This window comes from Rhynchophorus ferrugineus, unplaced genomic scaffold, assembly GCF_030347505.1.
Source record: "Rhynchophorus ferrugineus isolate W39M unplaced genomic scaffold, kcgeb_rfMv2 rfM4, whole genome shotgun sequence".
In the NCBI taxonomy this organism is placed as follows: domain Eukaryota; kingdom Metazoa; phylum Arthropoda; class Insecta; order Coleoptera; family Curculionidae; genus Rhynchophorus; species Rhynchophorus ferrugineus.
The window spans coordinates 9,937,063-9,958,325 of NW_027472583.1; the positions used below are offsets into that span (position 1 = coordinate 9,937,063).

The following is a 21,263-nucleotide window of genomic DNA, read 5'->3' on the forward strand; positions in this document are numbered from 1 at the left end:
GCAATTAGTTACGGGTTTTCGATTGCTTTATTTTAATCTCACCTGTGTAAGTTACATTTGTTTCTTGGTCGTTTTCGCCTGCATGCAACACTTTCAAGGATTGGACGAGGTTTACATGTTCTGACAGGGGAATGTTGCTGGCTGTCGTTGTCGTAGACGTGACGGATTCCAACGAACGCTTCCTGACATTCTTGACGTTTCTCCAGTGACAAGGCTGACTCTACAGTAAAAGTAAAACAAACGATTGTTTAACAAATTATCAAGCGTTATTTTCGGGAATTAAGATACCGGACATCGGCCGTGGCACATCCTAACGTCACACTCAATGTACAAGGCAGGAGAACCGGTAAACCGGAAAGTTTTCATGTAGGCGAACACTTGGGTCTCATATACTCCCGATTCGGACCAAGAACCTCGGAATCTGGAGATGAGCTTATCGTCTACCGGACATCTACCAAATATATTCAAATTATCCTTCAGTGTTTATTAAAAAACTTCATTTATGTTTTTATTGGTCGTCCCTCGTATATTATAATAACCATCAATCCATTATAAATATTATGTTTCCTTACCCGTATTCATCGATCAGCTGTATCTTCTTTGTAGCTCCATTATGGGCGTAACAGTCATTGACCACTATATCGAACCCGTCTGCAAATAAAATTATATTACATTATATACAAGTCCGCGAGACTGGACACAGGATAAGTTTTAATTGTGGAACCTGGACGCAAACACAGAATGAACAAAATGCTGATAAAAACAGTTTTTAATTTAACGGCTTAATATTTGACTCTTTAGAAACAGATGACCGGAAATAGAAAATAAAAAATACCATAAATATGACAGATTTGTCAGATGTTATTTCACTTTTAATTCGATTCTTTTTAATTCTTTAAATTATTTTTTCTAAACTTTTCTCTTTATAATTTAATTCATAATAACGATCGACATGACAAAGTATTATGACAAATTATTAAGTTAATTTAAAATGATTTTTTCTGCTTGATAATTTCGAATTTCAGAATAAAAAGTACATAAAATTAATGGAAACTACATAGAAACATTATACTATTAAAATTCAGTGTTTTGTAAAAGTTTCAAGAGTTGAGTTCAACTTTCAGAGTTTTGCGAACACAAACATGTGTAAACTGAATATTTATATATTAATATGTCAAAAAATCTATTTTGCATAAGCTAAATTTCAAATTAGGTGTATAGTTTTAGAGATCTCGTGAATAGCGGTGAGTTAGAGCTACATCATTATTGTGTACGATGGTAAATCCGTTTACTTTTCCAACTAACGGCATTGACGAAATAAGAAAATCTATTTTATTAATTAAACCACATTGATAGGACAACATATGTTTGTTATTATTTCAAATGAAAATCAGAGCACTTCCTATACATTTCCACGGCTAAATGACGTTAGATGAACTGTATCAGAGTAATTGGTGATAAAGGAATTATGGGACAACACTATCACAGTGACGCATTCCGTCTTGCATACGTCTAAAACAGTTTAAATGTCCAGTTAAAATATGCATCTCAGATAATAACTGTATCTATATCATATAAAACAAGTTTTGTTCCTTTAAGTTTAAATAGCAATTGAAATTATTGACATTTGATATAACTTGTCGTTAGTTAATTAAGTATAGGTTTTGAGATATTTTTTATGTTTATTTTTTGAACAGGTTTTATTTCAATTTTAAAACATAACAATAATTTTTAGTAAACCTTTGTAATTAAGTATCAAAATTCACTAAATCATTAAAATTAGGTACCAGTTTTAAAAGTTTTTTAAAAATAATTAAGACCGGCTTGGTGAGGGAGTGGTTCAGACGACATGACGGTCCTCCTACTGTTGCGATAGTCGCGGGTTCGAATCCTGCTGGGATATGGATATACTTTATGTTTGTCTTTATAGGCCACAGTGGAAAATCCCACAATGAATAACCATCTTAGTCACGCCAGTAACCAGGCTGGATAAGATCGGATGTCTTCTGGGATGGTCTCTAAGTTGGTCACTGGCCAGTCGATAGGCTTAATGCCGATGATCGAAGTTCGGTGCCCATGTTAAACTATAGATCCAGTCCAGAACAAACGTTATAATAACAAACCACGTGCCAAAACATGTTCAATGCAGGTCAGAAAAATCAACTTCTGCATTTACAAATAAAAAAATTACATTAATCAACATAACACTCACCATATTTGCTCCTCATATAGATGATCAGAGTCAAGGGATCGCCGACTCTCACTGGTCCCGTGACCCTGTTTCCGGACGTGCCGTATCCATACCGGATCTCCATGTAGCATTCCGGCGGCGTGAGAGTAAACACTACGGGATTACCGGTAGCCACCCTGAAAATGTACAATGATCAAATAAAAGGACGAGAGCCTATGAACTAGGGGTGTTGGCCGCCGAAATTTTTTTCGATATTTCGATATATCGATATTTTAAAAAAATATCGATATATCGGACAAAAAATATCGATATATCGGCCAAATATATCGATATTTTTTTTAGAAAATATCGATATTTTTTCTGCATCCCTACTATGAACTCACTCGACGTCTAAAAAAGGAAACGTGACGGTCTTCCAGAAATCGTAACCGTATTCGCACGTGACCTTGAAATGCTCGTCGTATTCCTCTTCGATGAGGGGGTTGTACTGGACGGTGACTGTGTTCCACATAAAGTTTTTCTGTAATATTTTGAGCACACTTGTAAATATTTTAGGTATAACTAATTTGAAGTACTAAATTTTATTTAATTAAATTATTATATTAATATAATAATATAGTCTATTCCATAAAGTTGTCGAATGTATTGTCTATCGCAAATTGTAAATTCATTTTAAAATCCATTTTATTTTAGTTGAAAAGAGATACGATGCTGGTTGATATCGAGATGTAATCGAATCAACCTATAAAACTCGACTGGTTGTCAAACGTCTACAAAATTCTTCAAAACATTGGTAATAATAATTACAGGTTATAAATCGGCAAACGTTATTTTGGTGATTTGCTTGTTTTGAACGTAACGCTAAAATAGATTATATTTATTAAAATCAAAATGAACTAAAACTCAAAGTTGATGTGGCAACATTGCAACATTTTAACGTCATAAATTTATATGACGTGAGCTTAGTGTTTTATTGAACGGGCGAATTTGGAATTTAAGTTGATTATAAAAAAATAAAACATAAAAAACTGATAAAAAATAAAAAAAAGTACACAAAAAAACAAAAAAGTATACACAAATGTTTCTTATTGGCTGGTAAAGCTTATTTAACTATTTGGTATTAATACTATTAATGAAAATATATTGGAGAAAAATCATTGGTTCTTACCGTTGGAGATTTTCTATTGTCTTCGTTGTGAGTGTTTTTTCCTAATGTTCCACACCTATTCAGTTGGATATAAAACTCATAGTAATCACGGCCAGTTCCATTGATGTACATGCAATCTGGATCGTAAGCATAACCTAAAAACAAAACAAATATGTTTATTAATAATATTTATAACTCATCGCATTTTATTGTAATATAATCATGTACAACTATTAGAGTGTCAGGCTATGTAGTGTTGTAAATGTGGAAATAATACGTATTTTTAAATGTGTGTGCATGATATTGACAACACCACCGCTGTTGACAGTGACATATATGTTCCAAGTTATTATATAACTAACTACATAGAACTTTAACATCGTTAATAGCATTTAATATCATAATAGCTCAATGTCAAATGCTGTAGTTTAAATTTGAATTTTGTCAACAGAAGTTAGGCGTTACAGTTGTTATATTTATGTCTCAAGAAAATTGGTGGCTATTTCTAGATGGTTCCAGTCGGCATTCGGTAAACTTCGGCAGATTCCGTTTGATTTTGAGACGTTGTCATTTACAAGCGATGGAGAACTAGAATATAATTTACTGCGAAAGTAAAAGTTCTAGGTCTACGTCAAGTGCGCTTTTGTTAAAAAAAGTTAACTTGTGTTTCAAGGGAACTTTTTCGTTAATTTACGAATTCAGGATCATTTGATCTATTTATATTATATTCTTCAATTTTACGTGTAATATAGAAGAAGTGGCAACGTCTCGTTCCATATGTCTCAAAAATTAGACTTTTGTTTCAAGGAATGTATCGTTGTAGTACTTAAAGTGAAAGTTGGACGCTAATATATATGTTCGTGTCAAGCTCAGTATTGTCAAAATATGTAAACTTTGGTTTTAAGGGAATATTTAGGTTAATTTCTGATTTCAAGATAATTTATTCTATTAATATTATATTCTTCAAATTTACGTTTAGTATATGTCGCGTGCCAGGCATCTCAAGAATTAAACTCTTGTTTCAAGAAATATATTGTTCTATTTCTTAAAATGGAAGTTCGATACTAACACGATACGTCAAAAATGTTAACTTGGGTTTCAATGGAATTTTTAGGTTAATTTGTGAATTTAAGATAATGTGTGGCAACGTCGCGTACCAGGCGTCTCAATAATTAAACTCTTGTTTCAATAAATGGATCGTTCTGTTTTCTTAAAGAGGAAGTTTGACACTAATATATATGTCACTATTGAGCGCGGTAGTGTTATCAACGTTAGAATAACATATTTTTCATAATAAACTCCAAATAGTCAAATAAGGACGTAGAAAGGCCAAATATTTCGTAATATTTTGTTTGGACAGTGCTACATAATAAAACACGATTTATATGTACTTCTCGTCGTAAACCGGCCTCTTAGGGGGACCGAATGAAACACAAAAACTCGGAAACATTTCTAAGGCCGCCGCTTCTTATTTAACAACCTCGTAAATCTCTCGCACCGCATAAACACGAAAACGTTTTGCATATTCGCGCGAGGTACGGCCGAAAAAAAAGACAAACGCAACATGAACGAGCAACGAGAATCGGAGAAAAAAAAACAAAAGAAAATCCGGCGAGTTTTCTATGTCACTGGTAAAAGCCGATCGTACGAAAAACAGTTAAAATACATCGGTTCGAATCGATACATAACTTAATGAAGCGATAACGGAAAGCGGAGCAATCCGCGAACAATTAACCGATTAGGACCTCCCCCCTCTGACCCTCTATGGAACGTTGCGGCGCCCGGAGCTTCCGGTCCGTGGGAGTCGAGCCCGCGAAAACTGGAACGAACGCCGCAGATAAGGTCGAAGACGGCGATGGTCTTATCTGCGGGCAACATCGTTCTTTTGTTTGTTTTTTAATTGTCGCGACGCGGCCTACTGGGTGCGAATGGCGCCCTGTCCCGACAGTTGGTTGTGTGGCGTCGACATAACATAAAATGTTTCCTTATAATTGTGAGAGATTTTTGTTTGAAGTTGTGTTGCGGGACAACAGATGCTGATACAGTTAGGAACAATGATGAATGTGTGTGGGTAAACGGAAATATATAAATAGAAATGATATTGTTTTATTTCTTGCTTTATTAGGTACAATAACACTATTCCTCAGAAATAGTACAAGAAAACCGATCACATTTTAATATGTCATCTTTTATAAATCATTTGTAGGCCTATAAATAATTTTCAAATTTTTAGAGTAAAAACATTTCAGGTATGAAAAAAATGTATAACAGCACTAGTCATTTTGTTGGTGATGTAAGCACGGTTTGCTGGAAGAATGCAAAGAACGAATTTATCGAAATAGGTTGCTAGATATTTAACTGTTTATTTTATGCAAAAACAATGCTTATTGTATTAACATTCAAGTGTATCCCATTTTAACAATAGATATATTTTACCAAACTAATAGTGAGAAGAAAAATGTCTGCACTGAAAATTTTTTTTAATTTTATTAATTAATGCTTTTCCAGTTTGTAATTTTTGGCAGAACTAGTTACAATAATTAAAAAATATTGCTATTTCTAATTACACAGCTGGGCATATTTTTACAGAATTGTACTTGTTTCTTATTTTATTGAGACAATATTTAAATATTAATAAGGTGGTCAAAACTACAGTAGTTCAGATATCTTGTGTTATTTGTTTAAAAGTGAAACTAAATAAAATCAATAGTGTATATTTTCAGTTAATCATGCTACTCTTATAAAACACAGAATTAGTATTTTTATGTATATACTATTTGTGATTCTTTCTTGCACACTTTCCTAACAATTTTGAAAATTTGAAGATATATAAAGATTAACCCATAAGAATATCATCAATATTGGGATATAGTTTATCACAGGATACTAAATAATATAACCATTAAAAGATGAAACCAACATCAAGATGCATCAGAAACAAGAAAACCAGGATTAGATTGAGAAATATCTGACAAACTAACATTTCAATTGAAAAGTCCCCGGCCTGACACCTAGATGGCGCTACTAGAACTAAATCCGTATGTTTTTAGTTAGCATTAACCGTCCAAAAATGTGTGTATAAATTTGACGGCTATCGGATCATTAGTTTATGAATTATAGCATTTTGAGTGAAGCAACTTTTGTTATTGTGAACAAAACGGATAAAAAGGAATTTCGCATGTTGATAAAATATTGCTTTTTAACTACAGAAATATACAGAAATGAAGCAAAAAATTGGCTTGATGCCGAGTTTCTGGACACTGTCCTAGGAAAATTAACCATCAAGCATGAGCACCGAAGACGGTGAACGCTGTGGACGCCCAAAAGAGGTGGTTAACGACGAAAACATTAAAACAATTAAATCCACAAACTGATTTTGAATGACCGCAAACTGAAATTGAATGAAATAGCAGACCCTCTGAAGATATTAACTGAACGTTTACATCATATCATTCACGAATATTTAGGTATGAGAAAGCTCTGTACAAAGCGGGTGCCGCGCGAGCTCACTTTTGACCAAAAACAATGAAGTGTTGATGATTCGGTGTTTGAAGAAGATCAAGCGTAATAAACCAGACATTTTGAGTCGATATGTGACAATGAATGAAACATGGCTCCATCATTTTACTCCGAAGTCCAATCGACAGTTATCCGAACGCAACAGTCGGCTGGCAAGATTATGGCGTCTCTATTTTGGGATGCGCATGGAATAATTTTCATTGACTACCTTGAAAAAGGAAGAAACATCAACAGCGACTATTACATAGCTTTATTCGACCGTTTGAAGGACGAAATCGCCGAAAAACAGCCGCATTTAAAGAAAAAGAAAGTGCTGTTTTACCAATACAATGCACCATGTTACAACCATTCCATATCACTGAAAACGAAGCCAAAAATGCAGGAATTGTGCTTCGAATTGCTTCCTCATCCACCGTATTCTCCAGATTTGGCCCCCAGCGACTATTTCCCGTTCTCAGATCTCAAAAGAATGCTCGCTGGCAAGAAATTATCGTCGAATGAAGAGGTGATCTCCGAAACTGAGGCCTATTTTGAAACAAAGGACAAATCGTACTACAAAAATGGTATCGAAAACTTGGAGGGCCGCTATAATTAGTGTATCATCCTTGAAGGGATTTATGTTGAATAAAAAAACTAATTTTGCCAAAAAAAAGTGTTTATGTGATATAAGATATTATATAGTAATCGAGATACCAACGGTTTAATGAGTCTTAATCACAATTCATCTAAAATATTAATGATTTCGGATAATATATAAATTTGAACATAAGAATCTTGTAACAACTAGTCATATTTAAATTTTGGCACTAAATAACAACATTTGTTACTAGTAAAAACACTTTTAGTTTATATATTTGACAAGCTTTCAAATGATGTAATATTCTGTGGAATTACTTACCCGCTGAATACACCAAGCCAGCAAAAGTTCCATTGAATCCAATTCTTATTTTCATGTAATCATCCTGACACTCAGCTTCAATATCTGCAAGTAAAAATTAATTGGAATATTATTAGTACTTTTATATGACTTGTTAAATTAAGTGTCTATACGTATTTTGTACAATGAAAATGTTATTATAAAAACAATACTTTATACGTTATTAGTGCATGTAATTAATAATTTTGTTTGTTAGTCAATATAGATTTATTTTAATCTATCGTATTCCACAATAACCAAAGCTATTAGAAGGAAACATCAGTTATTGTTATGAACAATGCACCACCATGGACAAAAAGTGGACAGCTACAGAGTTGGCTTGCAAAACATAAATTAAGTTTTGAAAATACACAGAAGAAGAGATACACAGAAGAAGAAATTGATTGAAATCATGAACAAGTATTAGATTTGAAATTGACAGTTCAGTTATTGACTTGAATAGTGACTCAGAAAATGACAGTGATTGAACGAAACTTTCGGGATGGGATGGGAATATGATCCAATGCTTATATTAAACTTATATTAGTGTAAGTTGTTATGTCACAGTTAAAATAACCAAAAACAAAATTTGATCCGGCAATATTGCGACGTACTGACGTCATAAATTTTGATGACGTGGAATTATTGTTTTATTGGACGTGCTATAATAGCTTTTTGTCATATTCGTTTTTCCTTGCATACGGCTAGTCAGACTGGATCTAAAGGAAGTTATTGAAGTTACGTTGAATAATGAAATGTGTTTAAAATTATAAAATCGCGATTTTCTTATCGGACAACGAAACTAATTAAACAACCTGGTATTTATTCAGCACGCATATTATATTATTTACGATCTTTTTCGTCCTTTATAAGTTGATATATAAATACGCAACCAAAGTGGGTTAATGACCAGCCAGGCCACCTTGTGATGAGTTTCGAGAGATAACCTACATAATCTAGGCAATAAACACCCACACTTTATTAACAAGAAATGTCACATTGCAAAAGTGTATTTCCGGTTCTCTTCGATTTCTTATGTAACAAAAGCTTTTAACGGTATTTAGTTCTGGCCGGGTACGTTTTAAGGAAAATAGGCCTGTTGAGATAAGCATCAGACAGATAACGAAAATATAATATAACCTACGTATATATTTCATATGTTTTCATACATCATATAATATGAGAATAAATTGTGACATTTATTGTAAAAAATAGAGTTTTTGTTTTGTTTAAATTATTGTACATGTGATATCCATTTATCCATCTTTCTAGTAAAACCAATACGGATACTATATCAGAAGAACACTTCACCTTTTGAGACTGATCACGACACCAACTAACTTTAGACACTTTTTTACCTGGAGAGCAAAGGAACAACGATTATTAGCAGATTTGTAATGGAAGTTTTGATTTTTAAATGTAAAGGTAAATACAAACTCCAAATTTGACTTACGAACGAAGTTATTCAAGATTTCGCCTTAAGACATGAAATAAATTTACTAAAAAACAGCAACATGGAAGTAATACATTTACTGTACAACACGAAGGGACTCAGAAATGAACAAAACCACATGAAGTGTAGTGTAGTGTTACTCTTAACTCTAGCTCAAGAAATATAATTAAATTTTAATTGTGTAAATACATATTGATGTATTTATGCCGTACTAATTGTATAAATAAAGATTGTCCTAAGCATAACTACTGTAAACTGTAAAAAAATGTTCTTAACAGTAATATTAATTTAGATTTGTTTTCTTGGCAATTTAATTTTTTGCCACAAAATTATATTATTATTTTTATATTTTTTTGGGTTCGGCACTGATTTCAAAGTAATCAGTTGGTAGTAGTTAAAATGGATAAATAGATAAATAGGTTTAAGTAGGTATTAAGCTAAATTGTGTATATAGTAGACTATAAAATATATGTGTAGTAGATGTAGGTTAAATAAGGCTTTTGTTTATTTTCATTTGGTTATTATAACGACTGTAATGTACATATTTTATTTTCAAATGCTTTTTGTATTACAAATGTAAATTTGATAATTTTTTAATTTTTAGTGGGTTACTTAATTATTTTTTGAAGTCGGTTTAATTTTTTTGTAAAAAAATATTTTTCTTTTTCGAGTGTTCGGGTGTTTTGTTTCTTCAGTCCCAGGGGTCCGTTACCTAGCCTAGATGATTTGACAAATGTTCTGTTTGTGCGTTTACCTCGATTACAACCACCCCCCCTTCCGCCCCATCATATCCTGATTTGGTTCAAATGGTTCTACCTTGGAAGTGCACTCTTTCAAATAAAAAGAGAATTTTGATATGTTTGTCAATAGGATGATTGATTATCGTGGCGTTTCTTTCACTAATTCATACCAGTAAATCGCATTTATTTTTTCCTTTTTTTTTGGTGACATATCAAACATAGTCTACGACAACTCCACTTGATATATTATTGATTGATAACAGCTGTAAAATAGCGATTGGTCACGCCGCTCAATAAAACAATTTTTTAATCGGTCGTCGTTTCGGCGACGAAGTAAATGAAGCGACGCGAATCGTCACCAGGTCCTCCGTATCCCGTCACTCCAACGGGGCATACGTAAATGATTAGCGGCCTGACATGTCTCGCATTTTTGCGGTTTTGTCTCACGACGCCTAAAGAACAAATTACAGCTATCGCTCAGCCAATTCCGTTCTAACGATACGAATCGGCACTTTGGCCTAAACATATCCGATCTCCAGTTATCCGAAAGATCTGCGTCAGAATCGGGTCAGTAGGCTCGCGGTGGACCATTAAAGGTTCTTCAAACGACGGCTATTTTCTGTGGTGTTTTTCGATCGTCTACGCATCTTGAATAAATAATGAAGATGCAGTAATTGTACGAATATTAGGTGGTTGCTTATTAGTTTGATCAAAGATATATGTTGCGACGCAAATTTAACTATTAATAGTTGGGACAGACGTGTAAATTTTTTTAAATTACTCTTCGTGAGTCCACAATCTGCCCTATTGGCAATAAGTATTTCTTCTGTCTATATTATATATACATGGCATGTAGAAAATCACTTCATTAAGCAATCTTCTGTATAAAATATTATCTTAATTAATTAGTCTTATTCTAATGCTTATTCTAAAGTCTACATATGTCCAGTAATCAGATCAGGTGGTGTTAAACGTTTTAGTCTACGAACTTCACTATCATGTCGCATATTTAGCTGATTAGCGAGTACATTGGGATGCACTGACACTCTTTCGAAGTACTTCACACAAACACGTTGAATTACACTTGTTATAGGTTCTAGAGGAATATCGCGTTGTATCACTTTATTTGAAATATAGTACGGAGCATCAACAATGGCACGCCACACCTTATTTTGGAACCGTTGAATGATGGATATATTAGATTTACTAGCGGTACCCCATAGTTGAATACCATATGTCCAAATGGGCTTGAGTATAGACTCATACAGCAATACCTTGTTATCTAATGATAACTTGGATTTGCGCCGTGTAAATTTAAGTTTATATAAATTGTAGGATTCTTTCGGTTGTATAGTTAACGGGTCTAATTTGTCAGATAATAAATCAAATATTTATGACATGGGAAAATAATTACGGCCTGATACAAAACATAACGTCGCATTGTATTGAAAGTCTGGTGAAATTAGACAACCAAAAAAGGTACCAAGTAAAAAGAACATACGTGCTCAACAAAGGGGATTCCCATCGGCTCGTTGTCGAGTGTTTCGGATAACGAGGGTTCAAGTACCGAAGCTAGACAAAACGTGTCAGGAGTTAGACCTGGTAGAGGACTTCTTATGGCGCCCATAACCATAAATATCAAAAAGATCCGAAATCGTGGAATTTTCATACAGAAAAGGGTTTCCTGGACCAGCCTTGTACACCACCACCAAGAACCCGAGGGAGGAGCTTCAGCGATAAAACACTGTGCATCCACAACGAGAGGATCAGACTTTGCATCGACAATGAAGAAAAAACTTGCATCGACAACGAGGTGAAGAGGTGAATTGAGAAGAAGAACGTATTGAACTGATTGAAGAAAGTGAAGAAGTATTGCATTGAAAGCATTGAAGAAAACATTGAAATAAGAATTGTTAAAGTGCAACCACTAGAATTCCTGTCTATAACTCGTCTATATATATATATATATATTGGGTATACTTGGAGTCTTTGGGCAACTCGTCTTTGGGTATACTCAAAGAAGAGAGAAAATAAATTGCATTTAACTTACAACCTTGTTTTCTCTTCCGCATCTCAACAACATCTATTGATGAAAATATGAATTATCAATGTAATCATCTGCTAAACTGTTGCTGTTAAATTCGATGGTTTTAATATTTTGATTGATTTGATGGTTTGATTAAGAAATGGCTATTTTGATGTATTGCCAGGTATTTAATAAACAGGTTCGCTGCCGATATTGGAGAACCTTTTCGATAGCTCTTTAGTGAACTGCTTTTGGAGCCTTTTTATTCGTTTTATTGTTAGCACCAGCGATTCGTAGACTGACGTCAACTTCAATTTACCTTGATTGGTCACACCTGACGATTTCAGCTAGACTTTGATGTCAATAATAAGGTACTCTACTAATCACGTTAAGTACTCTACTTCACACTACGAAGCAAATTTATCATACAAATTTGATCACATCCTGAAGCTTTTGCAAAAAATAACTAATCTAGTTACTAACCTTATTGAAGTATATATGAGTATAATGAAATATTATTTGAAAAAAATTAAAAAAAAAACTGAATATTATAAGAACTTAATTTCTCTTGACTGACTTTCAAGTAAGCATCTTTTCAAATACAGTAGAATTGAAACACTTATAAAATTATGGCATTATATATCCGGTCTAATAAAACAGCTGATTCACGTCATCAAAATATATGACGTCAGCATATCGCAATGTTGCCAAATAGATAAACAAACAAAAACATAGCACTAAATCAACATTTGTCGGGTTATAACCTCTTATTATTATAACTAATGTTTTGAAGAATTTTGCGGACATTTGGCAACATGCTCAACCAGTACCAACCCAAATCGAATTCTATAGGCTGTTTCGGTTACGAGTTAGGACGCATCAGTTGGCATTCTGTTTGTTTTTATGTAGAATAAGACGGGAAGGAAAAATGGTTCAAAGTTAAAACTTAATTTTTTAGGGTTTAGAATTTAGAATTTCTCGCCAATACAAGTCTACAAATATAAATGGTATTTTGAAAGATTTATTTATATTGAAACAGTTTCAACTTATAAATTCTTAACTTTATAAAACGGGAGAGAAACGAAGAAGAAAAACTTAAAGATTGATTATCGTTATTTACCTTTAATCGGTAACAAACGGCATCATATTTTCCGGTTCATCGACTACGTAACAATCATAAAACATCAATTAGGTTATGCGTAATGAGGTTCGGTCGTGATGATGATGAAAGCACGAACCGAACTGTTCGCATCCTCTCCAGTTTCTCTCTGGCTAATATATCAGGCGGATGAAAATGTAATACACGCTGTACGCTATTTTATGTGACTTAATTTTTATAGATTTTACAACAAAATTATTTCATACAATATAAAAATAGGCACAACAAACTAAATCTTGCAAATATCGTCAGTTATTTTTTCAATGATATGTATATATGTTATGTGAAGCGCTGAATCTAATAGACAATAATCCTTAGTATCGAGAGAGATCATAAGGCTGTTCTCTTTTGAATTCATTCTTTATCCGGAGACAAATAAATTATCAAGAAGAGAGAACGGATTGACGTCGGATTGGCAATCGTTCCGCAGTTAGCTTTTCTTGATGTAGTTAAGTGGGATTCGGGTAAAAATATGTTACAGTAAGATATAGTAAATAGAAGGGAGAGCCAAGAGAGCATTAATAGTAAACAGTTTAAAAACAAGTAAGTCAGCAGAATACAAAGTTGATTATGACAAATGCGAAACAAATGGTGAGAGAAAATTGAAAAACATGAAATAAGAACTTGCCAGAGGTTGAAACAAGGGATCTAGAAAATTTATTAAGAAGCGGCCTTCTTGGTACACTCCAACCCAATCATTCCTTCATTCATTCATTTATTATTAGAAATACTTGTCTACGAGGAAGATTATAGAATCACTAAGAATATAAACTAAGAAAAAAAGAAATGGTAATTTTGGAAGCAAAAAAAAGGCGACAAGGAAGGGTTTACCACTACTGATTGTGTTACGTTAAAATGCGGCATAACAGATTGGCTCAAAAGTCCCAGGACTAACACATATATGGCGTAAGTTTAATTGCATACACGGCTTTTCCAGTTAGTACTAACCTTCAAAAGACGGCTGTTAAAATTTCATGATATTCTACACATAAGTTTGTGAGTTATTATGTTAAAAGTGACACTATTTTTGTTATTTTCAAAACAATGAATCTAAAACAATTTCGTGTTTTAATTTTACACTGCTTCTTGATGGGAAAAAATACCGTTCAAGCGAAGCAATGGCTTCAAAAGTATTATAAGAATTCCGCTCCATCAGAAACAATAATAAAACTTTGGTTTACTGACTTCAGACGTGGTCGTAGAGACACAACAGTGGATTTCCAAATGAGGTGGTAACGTCAGAAAACATAAAAAAAATCCACAAAATCATTGAATCAATCAAAAAATGAAGGTGTGTGAGTTAGCTAACATCGTAAAGTTATCAAAAGAAGGTGTTGGTTTTATATTCCATGAGTATTTTACTATGAGAAAGCTCTGTTCAAAGTGGATGCCGCGTTTGCTCACTGTTGACCATAGTCAAAAACGTGTTGATGATTCGGAGCAGTGTTTGGGCATGTTTAAAGGTAGCAAATCGGCATTTTTGCATCGATATGTGACAATGGATGACACATCGATCCATCAGTTCACTCCGGAATCGAAACGATCGTCATCTGAATGAACAGCAACTGATGAACCTCGTCCAAAGCACCCGAAAGCACAAAAATCGGCTGGGAAAGTTATGGCCTCGGTATTTAGGGACGTGCGTGATGTAATATTCATCTATCTTGAGAAGGGAAACACCATCAACAGTGAATGTCATGTAGCGTTACTGGAGCGTTTAAATGCCGAAATTGCAAAGAAACAACTGCACATAGAAAAGGAAAAATTGTTAGAGCGGCGCTGGAATTATTGTGTGGCTCTTGATAGAGATTATGTTGATCTCCCGGGACTTTTCAGCCCATGTGTTATAAACCTGAATAATCTGAATATAATGTGCTCTATAATAATAATGAAACTGTAAAATAGTCAATTAATAAAAAAAGTGAGAAAATGATTATGATTAAACATAAAATATACAATGTAATAGCTGCCGTAGAGGCAGTGGCGCCTCTCACAAATTTATCATACAAATTTGATCACATCCTGCAGCTTTTGCAAAACATAGCTAACCTTATTGAATATATACTCATATATACGAGTATAATGCAATATTGTTTGAAAAAATTAAAAAAAAACTGAATATTATAACAAAATAAGTCTGAGTTTCAAGTAAGCATCTTTTCAATCAAATACAGTAGAAATTAAATACTTATAAAAATTAAGGCCGGTCCAATAAAAGAGCTGATTTACGTTATCAAAATATATAACGTCAGCACATCGCAATGTTGCTAAATAGATACAATTAAAAAAAGTGGTTATAACCTCTTTTTATTATAAGTAATGTTTTGAAGAATTTTGCATACATTTGGCAACATAGACGACCAGTATCAACCCAAATCGAATTCTATAGGCTGACTCGGTTACGTGTTACGACGCATCAGACGGCATTATGTTTGTTTTTAACTAAAAATGAGAACAAAAATCCTTAAAAAAAGTAAATTTAGAATATTGTATTGTCGAGTCTACAAATATGAATGGTATTTTGAAAGATTTATATATATTGAAACAGTTCCAACTTTTTAACTAATTCTTAACATTACAAAATGGGGGAGAATCGAAGAAGAAAAACTTAAAGATTGATTATCGTTATTTACCTTTAATCGGTAACAAACATCGACGATAATAATAATAATGAAACTGTAAAATGGTCAATTACTTTACAGTGGCCTAAAAACGTGAATTAATTTTTCACACACCTAACATCATCTAACGGCGTGACCAAAAGGAAAACCGGCCGTGAACATTTTAACATGTTTCTGAGTTAATTTATGTAAGAGGGCAAATTATCGGGTTGATTAATTATGCTACGGATGGCCACCGTGATAAGGTCGGAACAGATAATCGGCAGTTGTTTATGAAGGAGGAAAATCTATGAATATTTTCTCGTGTTTAATTGTTTTCTGGTTCGCATAGATGGAGGTAAATCATGCACAAAACATTAATTTCCCCGCAAATAACCACGTTCAGTGACGGCATTCTTTATTAGGCCGATGGAGAGAGAGCATTTAAAAGGAATTCCTATTATTTTTTTTCTTTCTAAACTATTTTCCCGGTAGTTCTTTTCGTATCTCAAGGTATAGATGTAACAGGCCTCCCGACGGTTTTATTAGTTCTGTTTCAGCAGATTTATTGCATAGAAGTGAATATAATTGATTTATATTCTAGCTAGAATAGATATTTCAAAAATTCAGTGATTTCTATATAACAAATAATAAATCAATCGAAAAGTCTCCATTTTAACTAATGAAAAAAAACATCATACTATATAGCCTATTCAAAGTTATTTTGTACATACGTCATCTAAATTTGGGACGTCAAAACGTCGCAATGTTGCCGCATCAACTCTGAGTTTTGTTTCAGTTTGGCTTTGACATACAATAAAATTCTATTCTAAATAAAATAATTGAACAAAAATGTAATGAAATATAATTTATTTTAACATTGTAGTACATATAAAAATTATAGTTAATCATAAAGCCACAATAGTTTATAGGTTGTAACCTCTTTACTATTGCTTTCAAGAATTTTGCTTATATCTGACAACAGGACAACTTGGACAGGCTCATTCGTTCACGCTTTCGAACTAATCAGACAGCTTTGTGTCTCTTTTTAACTAGAATAAAATGTGAAGGAAAATATTGTCTGATTCTACAACGAATTTCCAAATTGCGGCAGGCAATACATTAAACATCTTGATGGCGTATGTCCAGAGTAACTTTGAATAGACTATAGATCAGTCAGTGTCAAAATTTCATAAAAATCTGATGTTTAGTTTAAAAATTATAATGGTTTTTTTAAAACAACTTTTGATAATTTACCATGGCACAAGTTGATGACAACAATGGCCAAATTGAATAAATTGCGTTTCGGATTGCTTTGCCACTTGTATAGTACAGATCAAGTCTCCACTGACTATCGGCTGTTCTCGTAGCTTAAAAGAATACCTCAAGATATATTATTTTTTGAGGAAAATGCTTGATGCATGCCTGAGTATGCATTTGCTTAGGAGGAAGACTTCCTTCCGAGTTAGGTAGGATTACCTGTCATATGAAGAGTATATGTCCGGAGTTAGAAATGATACCCGTTAATAGAGAAACCGTTTTGGGGCGTGAGGACCTATGCGAGATGATTAACCTGTGTATACTACCAGTGGAAAGGTTTCGTATATTTTGAAGAGTGGCTAATTGTTGCGATTTTTCTGATTGGAAAGACCATAACAATTTAGCAAATCTATTATATAATAAACTATCAACATTATTACATTATTTTGTTTGCGAAAGGGGCATTATATTCGAAATTAATTTATATTTTAGTATACGTTATGAATTTTATTAGAAAAAAATCTCTTAGCAGGATATGATTTAGATCCAACAAACCCTTTTGTTACGGGCCCCACAATGCTTTTATTACGCCGTTTTGCCTACGCTTTTGAAGATGAGTATCTAAAAGTTGTTTTACTAATTAGGACCAATACTTCTTGACTGATTTTTTTTGTAGAAAATTTTATATTTAGACCTTTTGGTCTTCACTATGCTGTCACTCATGTGACAATATTTTTTTACCACAAACTTGTTATAAATTCGTGTTGAACATTCCCAATTAGTGGTGTGAATTGTCGTCCTAACTTTGATTTTAGTCCTATGTGGGCAAATGCGCCACGTACTTAGAAATCAACTTATATATGTCTTTATTTTTTATCGCTTCACTTAATTCTTCTTAACTTCACTTTATTTTTTTTTTCATAAATATCTTGTGGATTTTTGCATGCTTTTTAAAACAGCTGTCGATATTGATCAACCAGAGCGTTTGGCACTATTGGTATTTCTATGATCAAGTTTAAATTTAGCATACCAGAAAATAATAGGTGATATTTTTGAGCAAAAAAATAATATTTTTTGTTTCTTTCGAACTACCTTTAAAACCAACGTAATTTGAAAACTATTGGACTCATATGTTTAATTTATGCTGTAAGAGCACGGACATTGTGAATATTATATCTTTAGAATACTGATAATCATCAATTTATCAAGTAACAGTCGAAGAATGGATTTTTTAGATTTTACCAAAGCTTTAGACAATGTTTGCCAGCAAGTTTTACTTGTTTTTAACGATTTAAACTTACATATTTCCTTCGAGATCTTGTAAATTAGATAAAAACCTAGGTTATTGATTATTTCAGGTCAATTTCGGTATGCCTCTCTAAGCTAGAAAGTTAACTCAGTGTAAAGTCCCTCAGGGCCTCCATCTTGTTCTAACTCTAGTTAATATTTACCTAGCCGACATTCCCAAAACCGAAGTAGTAAAATACGTCCTTTTGCTCAAACTATGTTGGATCCGGTTGGATCTAATAATTAAATAATAAAGAGTGAACATTGGAACAAAGGTTGCAAATCAATCCACAGAAAATATTATATAATATTATTTGAAATGAAAATCTAACAAAACTGTAAATGAGCTAATCAAACATTTAGTCGTTACAATTTCGGATAAATCGATTGCTTTTCAAATGTCATAATAATGGTAAATGTAAAAATGTTCTTGATATCCAGTTATCGCAGGAGTTTAATTATTATAAGTTGGATTATAAGTAAGTAAGATTGGTTGATCATTTAGCAGCTTTTTGTACGAGTATGTCTTCATATACATTTTGTGTAGTTGTAAAACGCTCGTCATATTAATATATGCTAATAGTTTTATTCTAAATTATATACATTATTGTGCTTTTTAGTTCAATATACAAATCGATGCAAGTGATTAAAATAATTTTGTTGATACTTACGCTGAACTCTGGTGTTGTTGAAACGTATTCTTCGATATTCTCGATCCCAAGTATCTAATGGATTGGGCCAGTCTGGATCGTCAGGTGTTTCTGGATAGTTGCGGTTGCGTATGGCGGGTAGTGGCACATAGTCAGGATTTTCTCCGATAAATACCACCTGAAATACAAGACAGAAAACGTTGTAATTAAATTCATTACGTGCTCTTATTTAACGTTAGGTAAACATCATCACATCTTTGATACATATCTTTATTCTATCACTATATGAAATATACTGTGTAATAGTATATTTTGAGCTTCACTATTTAAGGGTAAACTAGAAACTTTATTCAGATAAATTAGTATTTCATTATTTTAAATTATATTAGGTTTGATTATTATTTTTTCAAAGTATTATTCATCGTTTGTTATCACTCTTTCAAGGAGCATTCGGATTCTACGTTGAAAAAACTCTTATTATTTGAAGTGATTCGACAATTCATTTGATTCTTTGATAGAATTTGAGTTGATTAACTTGATTTTATTCAAAAATCATTTTAAGTTGTGTCTTAAAAAAATCAAATTAAATTTAATTTCATCATGACATTTTGGTTATGTTCTGATGACACATGAAATATTGTTGGAAAATAGCGTGGACTTTTTAGTTCTACTGTTGATGAATAGGCGGCGTTCCACAGCTCTTTATATAACCTCCATTATTAGGCGCTGGCATCCATTTCATTAAGCGAGATCATTGGCAAAAATGTGAAATACAAATGTAACCAACTATTAAATTCAATGGTTTTAGCTTTTCTTTATTCTCTATAGTTCTCCATTTAGTATAAACAGTTCTGTGTAAACAGACGCTAATCATTGAACTGTCAAAATTACATTTTCGGTTTTGGTTTCAACGACTTAATACTCGCGATTTTGATATCAACGACAAAAACGGTTTGGACGACTGAAAAGATTCGGATATAATGAATTGCAAGACTTTTCTGACGAGAACTCATCTCATATTCCCAAAGATTTTTCAGACAACTTAGAACTTGATCGATCAAATGCTTCCAGACGTTCACATGCAATGTACTGTGATAAAAAGTGAATCCACTACGACAATAGCAAGTGCAAAATGTTATAGCATAGTCTGCGAAAGCCATCTAAACCGATACCGAAGCTGAATATTCATGATAATACGGTCTTGTTTTGCACATGATCGGATTAGCAAGGTGTAGCGATCAGTAACTGTCTACCGAAATCAATTGAAGAAATCAAAGGAAGACCTACTGTTTCAAAAAATTCAAAAAAATAGTAAGTAATATACGCAATATCATACTCTTGCAGACGAAACTTGACCAAAGATCGCACACAGCGTATTCACCAGCACTATTCTGATTAGCACTTGTTCAGTTCGATAAAGCTTAACTTGGTTGTTACGCGGTTTTGAAAAACTGAAGAAGTACGAAGGTGAGTCGATGATTGGATCACTGTCATATATATTGTTTTGCACGACATCGCAATGTTGCGTAAAAGATGGATAGAAAATAATGGAAAATATTTTGATTAATATCTTTTTAAAGTTAAGATAAGATTAAGATATATACAACAAGCAAACACTTAATGGTTTAACGAATATTATTTCTTTATTAAAAAAATCAATATTTGTCCTGTTAAATATATGATACATGTATTTAACAACATGTAGAGGATGTTGTAGTTTGTGTCGAGACTGTTCAAAAATTGTATAAAGGACCAGAGATGTAAATAAAGTTTCTCTCTTGTCCTGGTCTCTCTTGTCTCTCCTAACCTGGTCTTATTTATTACCTTGATATGCTCATTGTCAGCATGCCACCAATGTAATAACTACAGTACGACCGCATATCATAATACAGAAAAACTGTGGCCTGCTAAAGGATATTCGATAACAGAAATGTCAACATAGCGGTTAAGACATGAACCTAACCACAAAATATTTAACAGTTCCTCGCCGATACCTTCCTTATCCGTGTTATATCTGCTCTAATAATATTTACGGCTAAATAATCTCGTGGCGCTGTACCGGGTGTGTCAATCATTAAGGCCATCTGTCGACCAGCGATTTTCTTATTATAACAGTTTTTCCATTCGGAATGCGAGGATGATTAACATATCGGTGAAAAGCACAGAAGCTCTGGTAAAACGAACAAGATATTATGCGGACTGATTTACACTATTTCGTTTAATAACTGCATAATACTGTTCCGAGTTTTTTACGAGGGCGACTTAAGAGAAATATTGTTGTATAAACGGATTTTTAAGTTTTTTTAAATTATTTT

At 33.1% G+C, this 21,263-nt stretch overlaps 1 protein-coding gene across 1 annotated transcript in view; it reads right to left on the bottom strand.

The window, feature by feature from the left end:
* Window positions 1-21,263, bottom strand: part of LOC143195645 (uncharacterized) — a 53,003-nt gene that overhangs the window by 350 nt on the left and 31,390 nt on the right. Inside the window, exons 4-11 of the mRNA XM_076402958.1 lie at window positions 18,970-19,126; window positions 7,756-7,839; window positions 3,360-3,493; window positions 2,575-2,711; window positions 2,213-2,367; window positions 573-651; window positions 289-451; window positions 43-220 (exon numbers count right to left, since the gene is read on the bottom strand). Of these exons, the coding sequence (XP_076259073.1) occupies window positions 43-220; window positions 289-451; window positions 573-651; window positions 2,213-2,367; window positions 2,575-2,711; window positions 3,360-3,493; window positions 7,756-7,839; window positions 18,970-19,126 (1,087 nt within the window). The remainder of the gene's footprint in view (window positions 1-42; window positions 221-288; window positions 452-572; window positions 652-2,212; window positions 2,368-2,574; window positions 2,712-3,359; window positions 3,494-7,755; window positions 7,840-18,969; window positions 19,127-21,263) is intronic.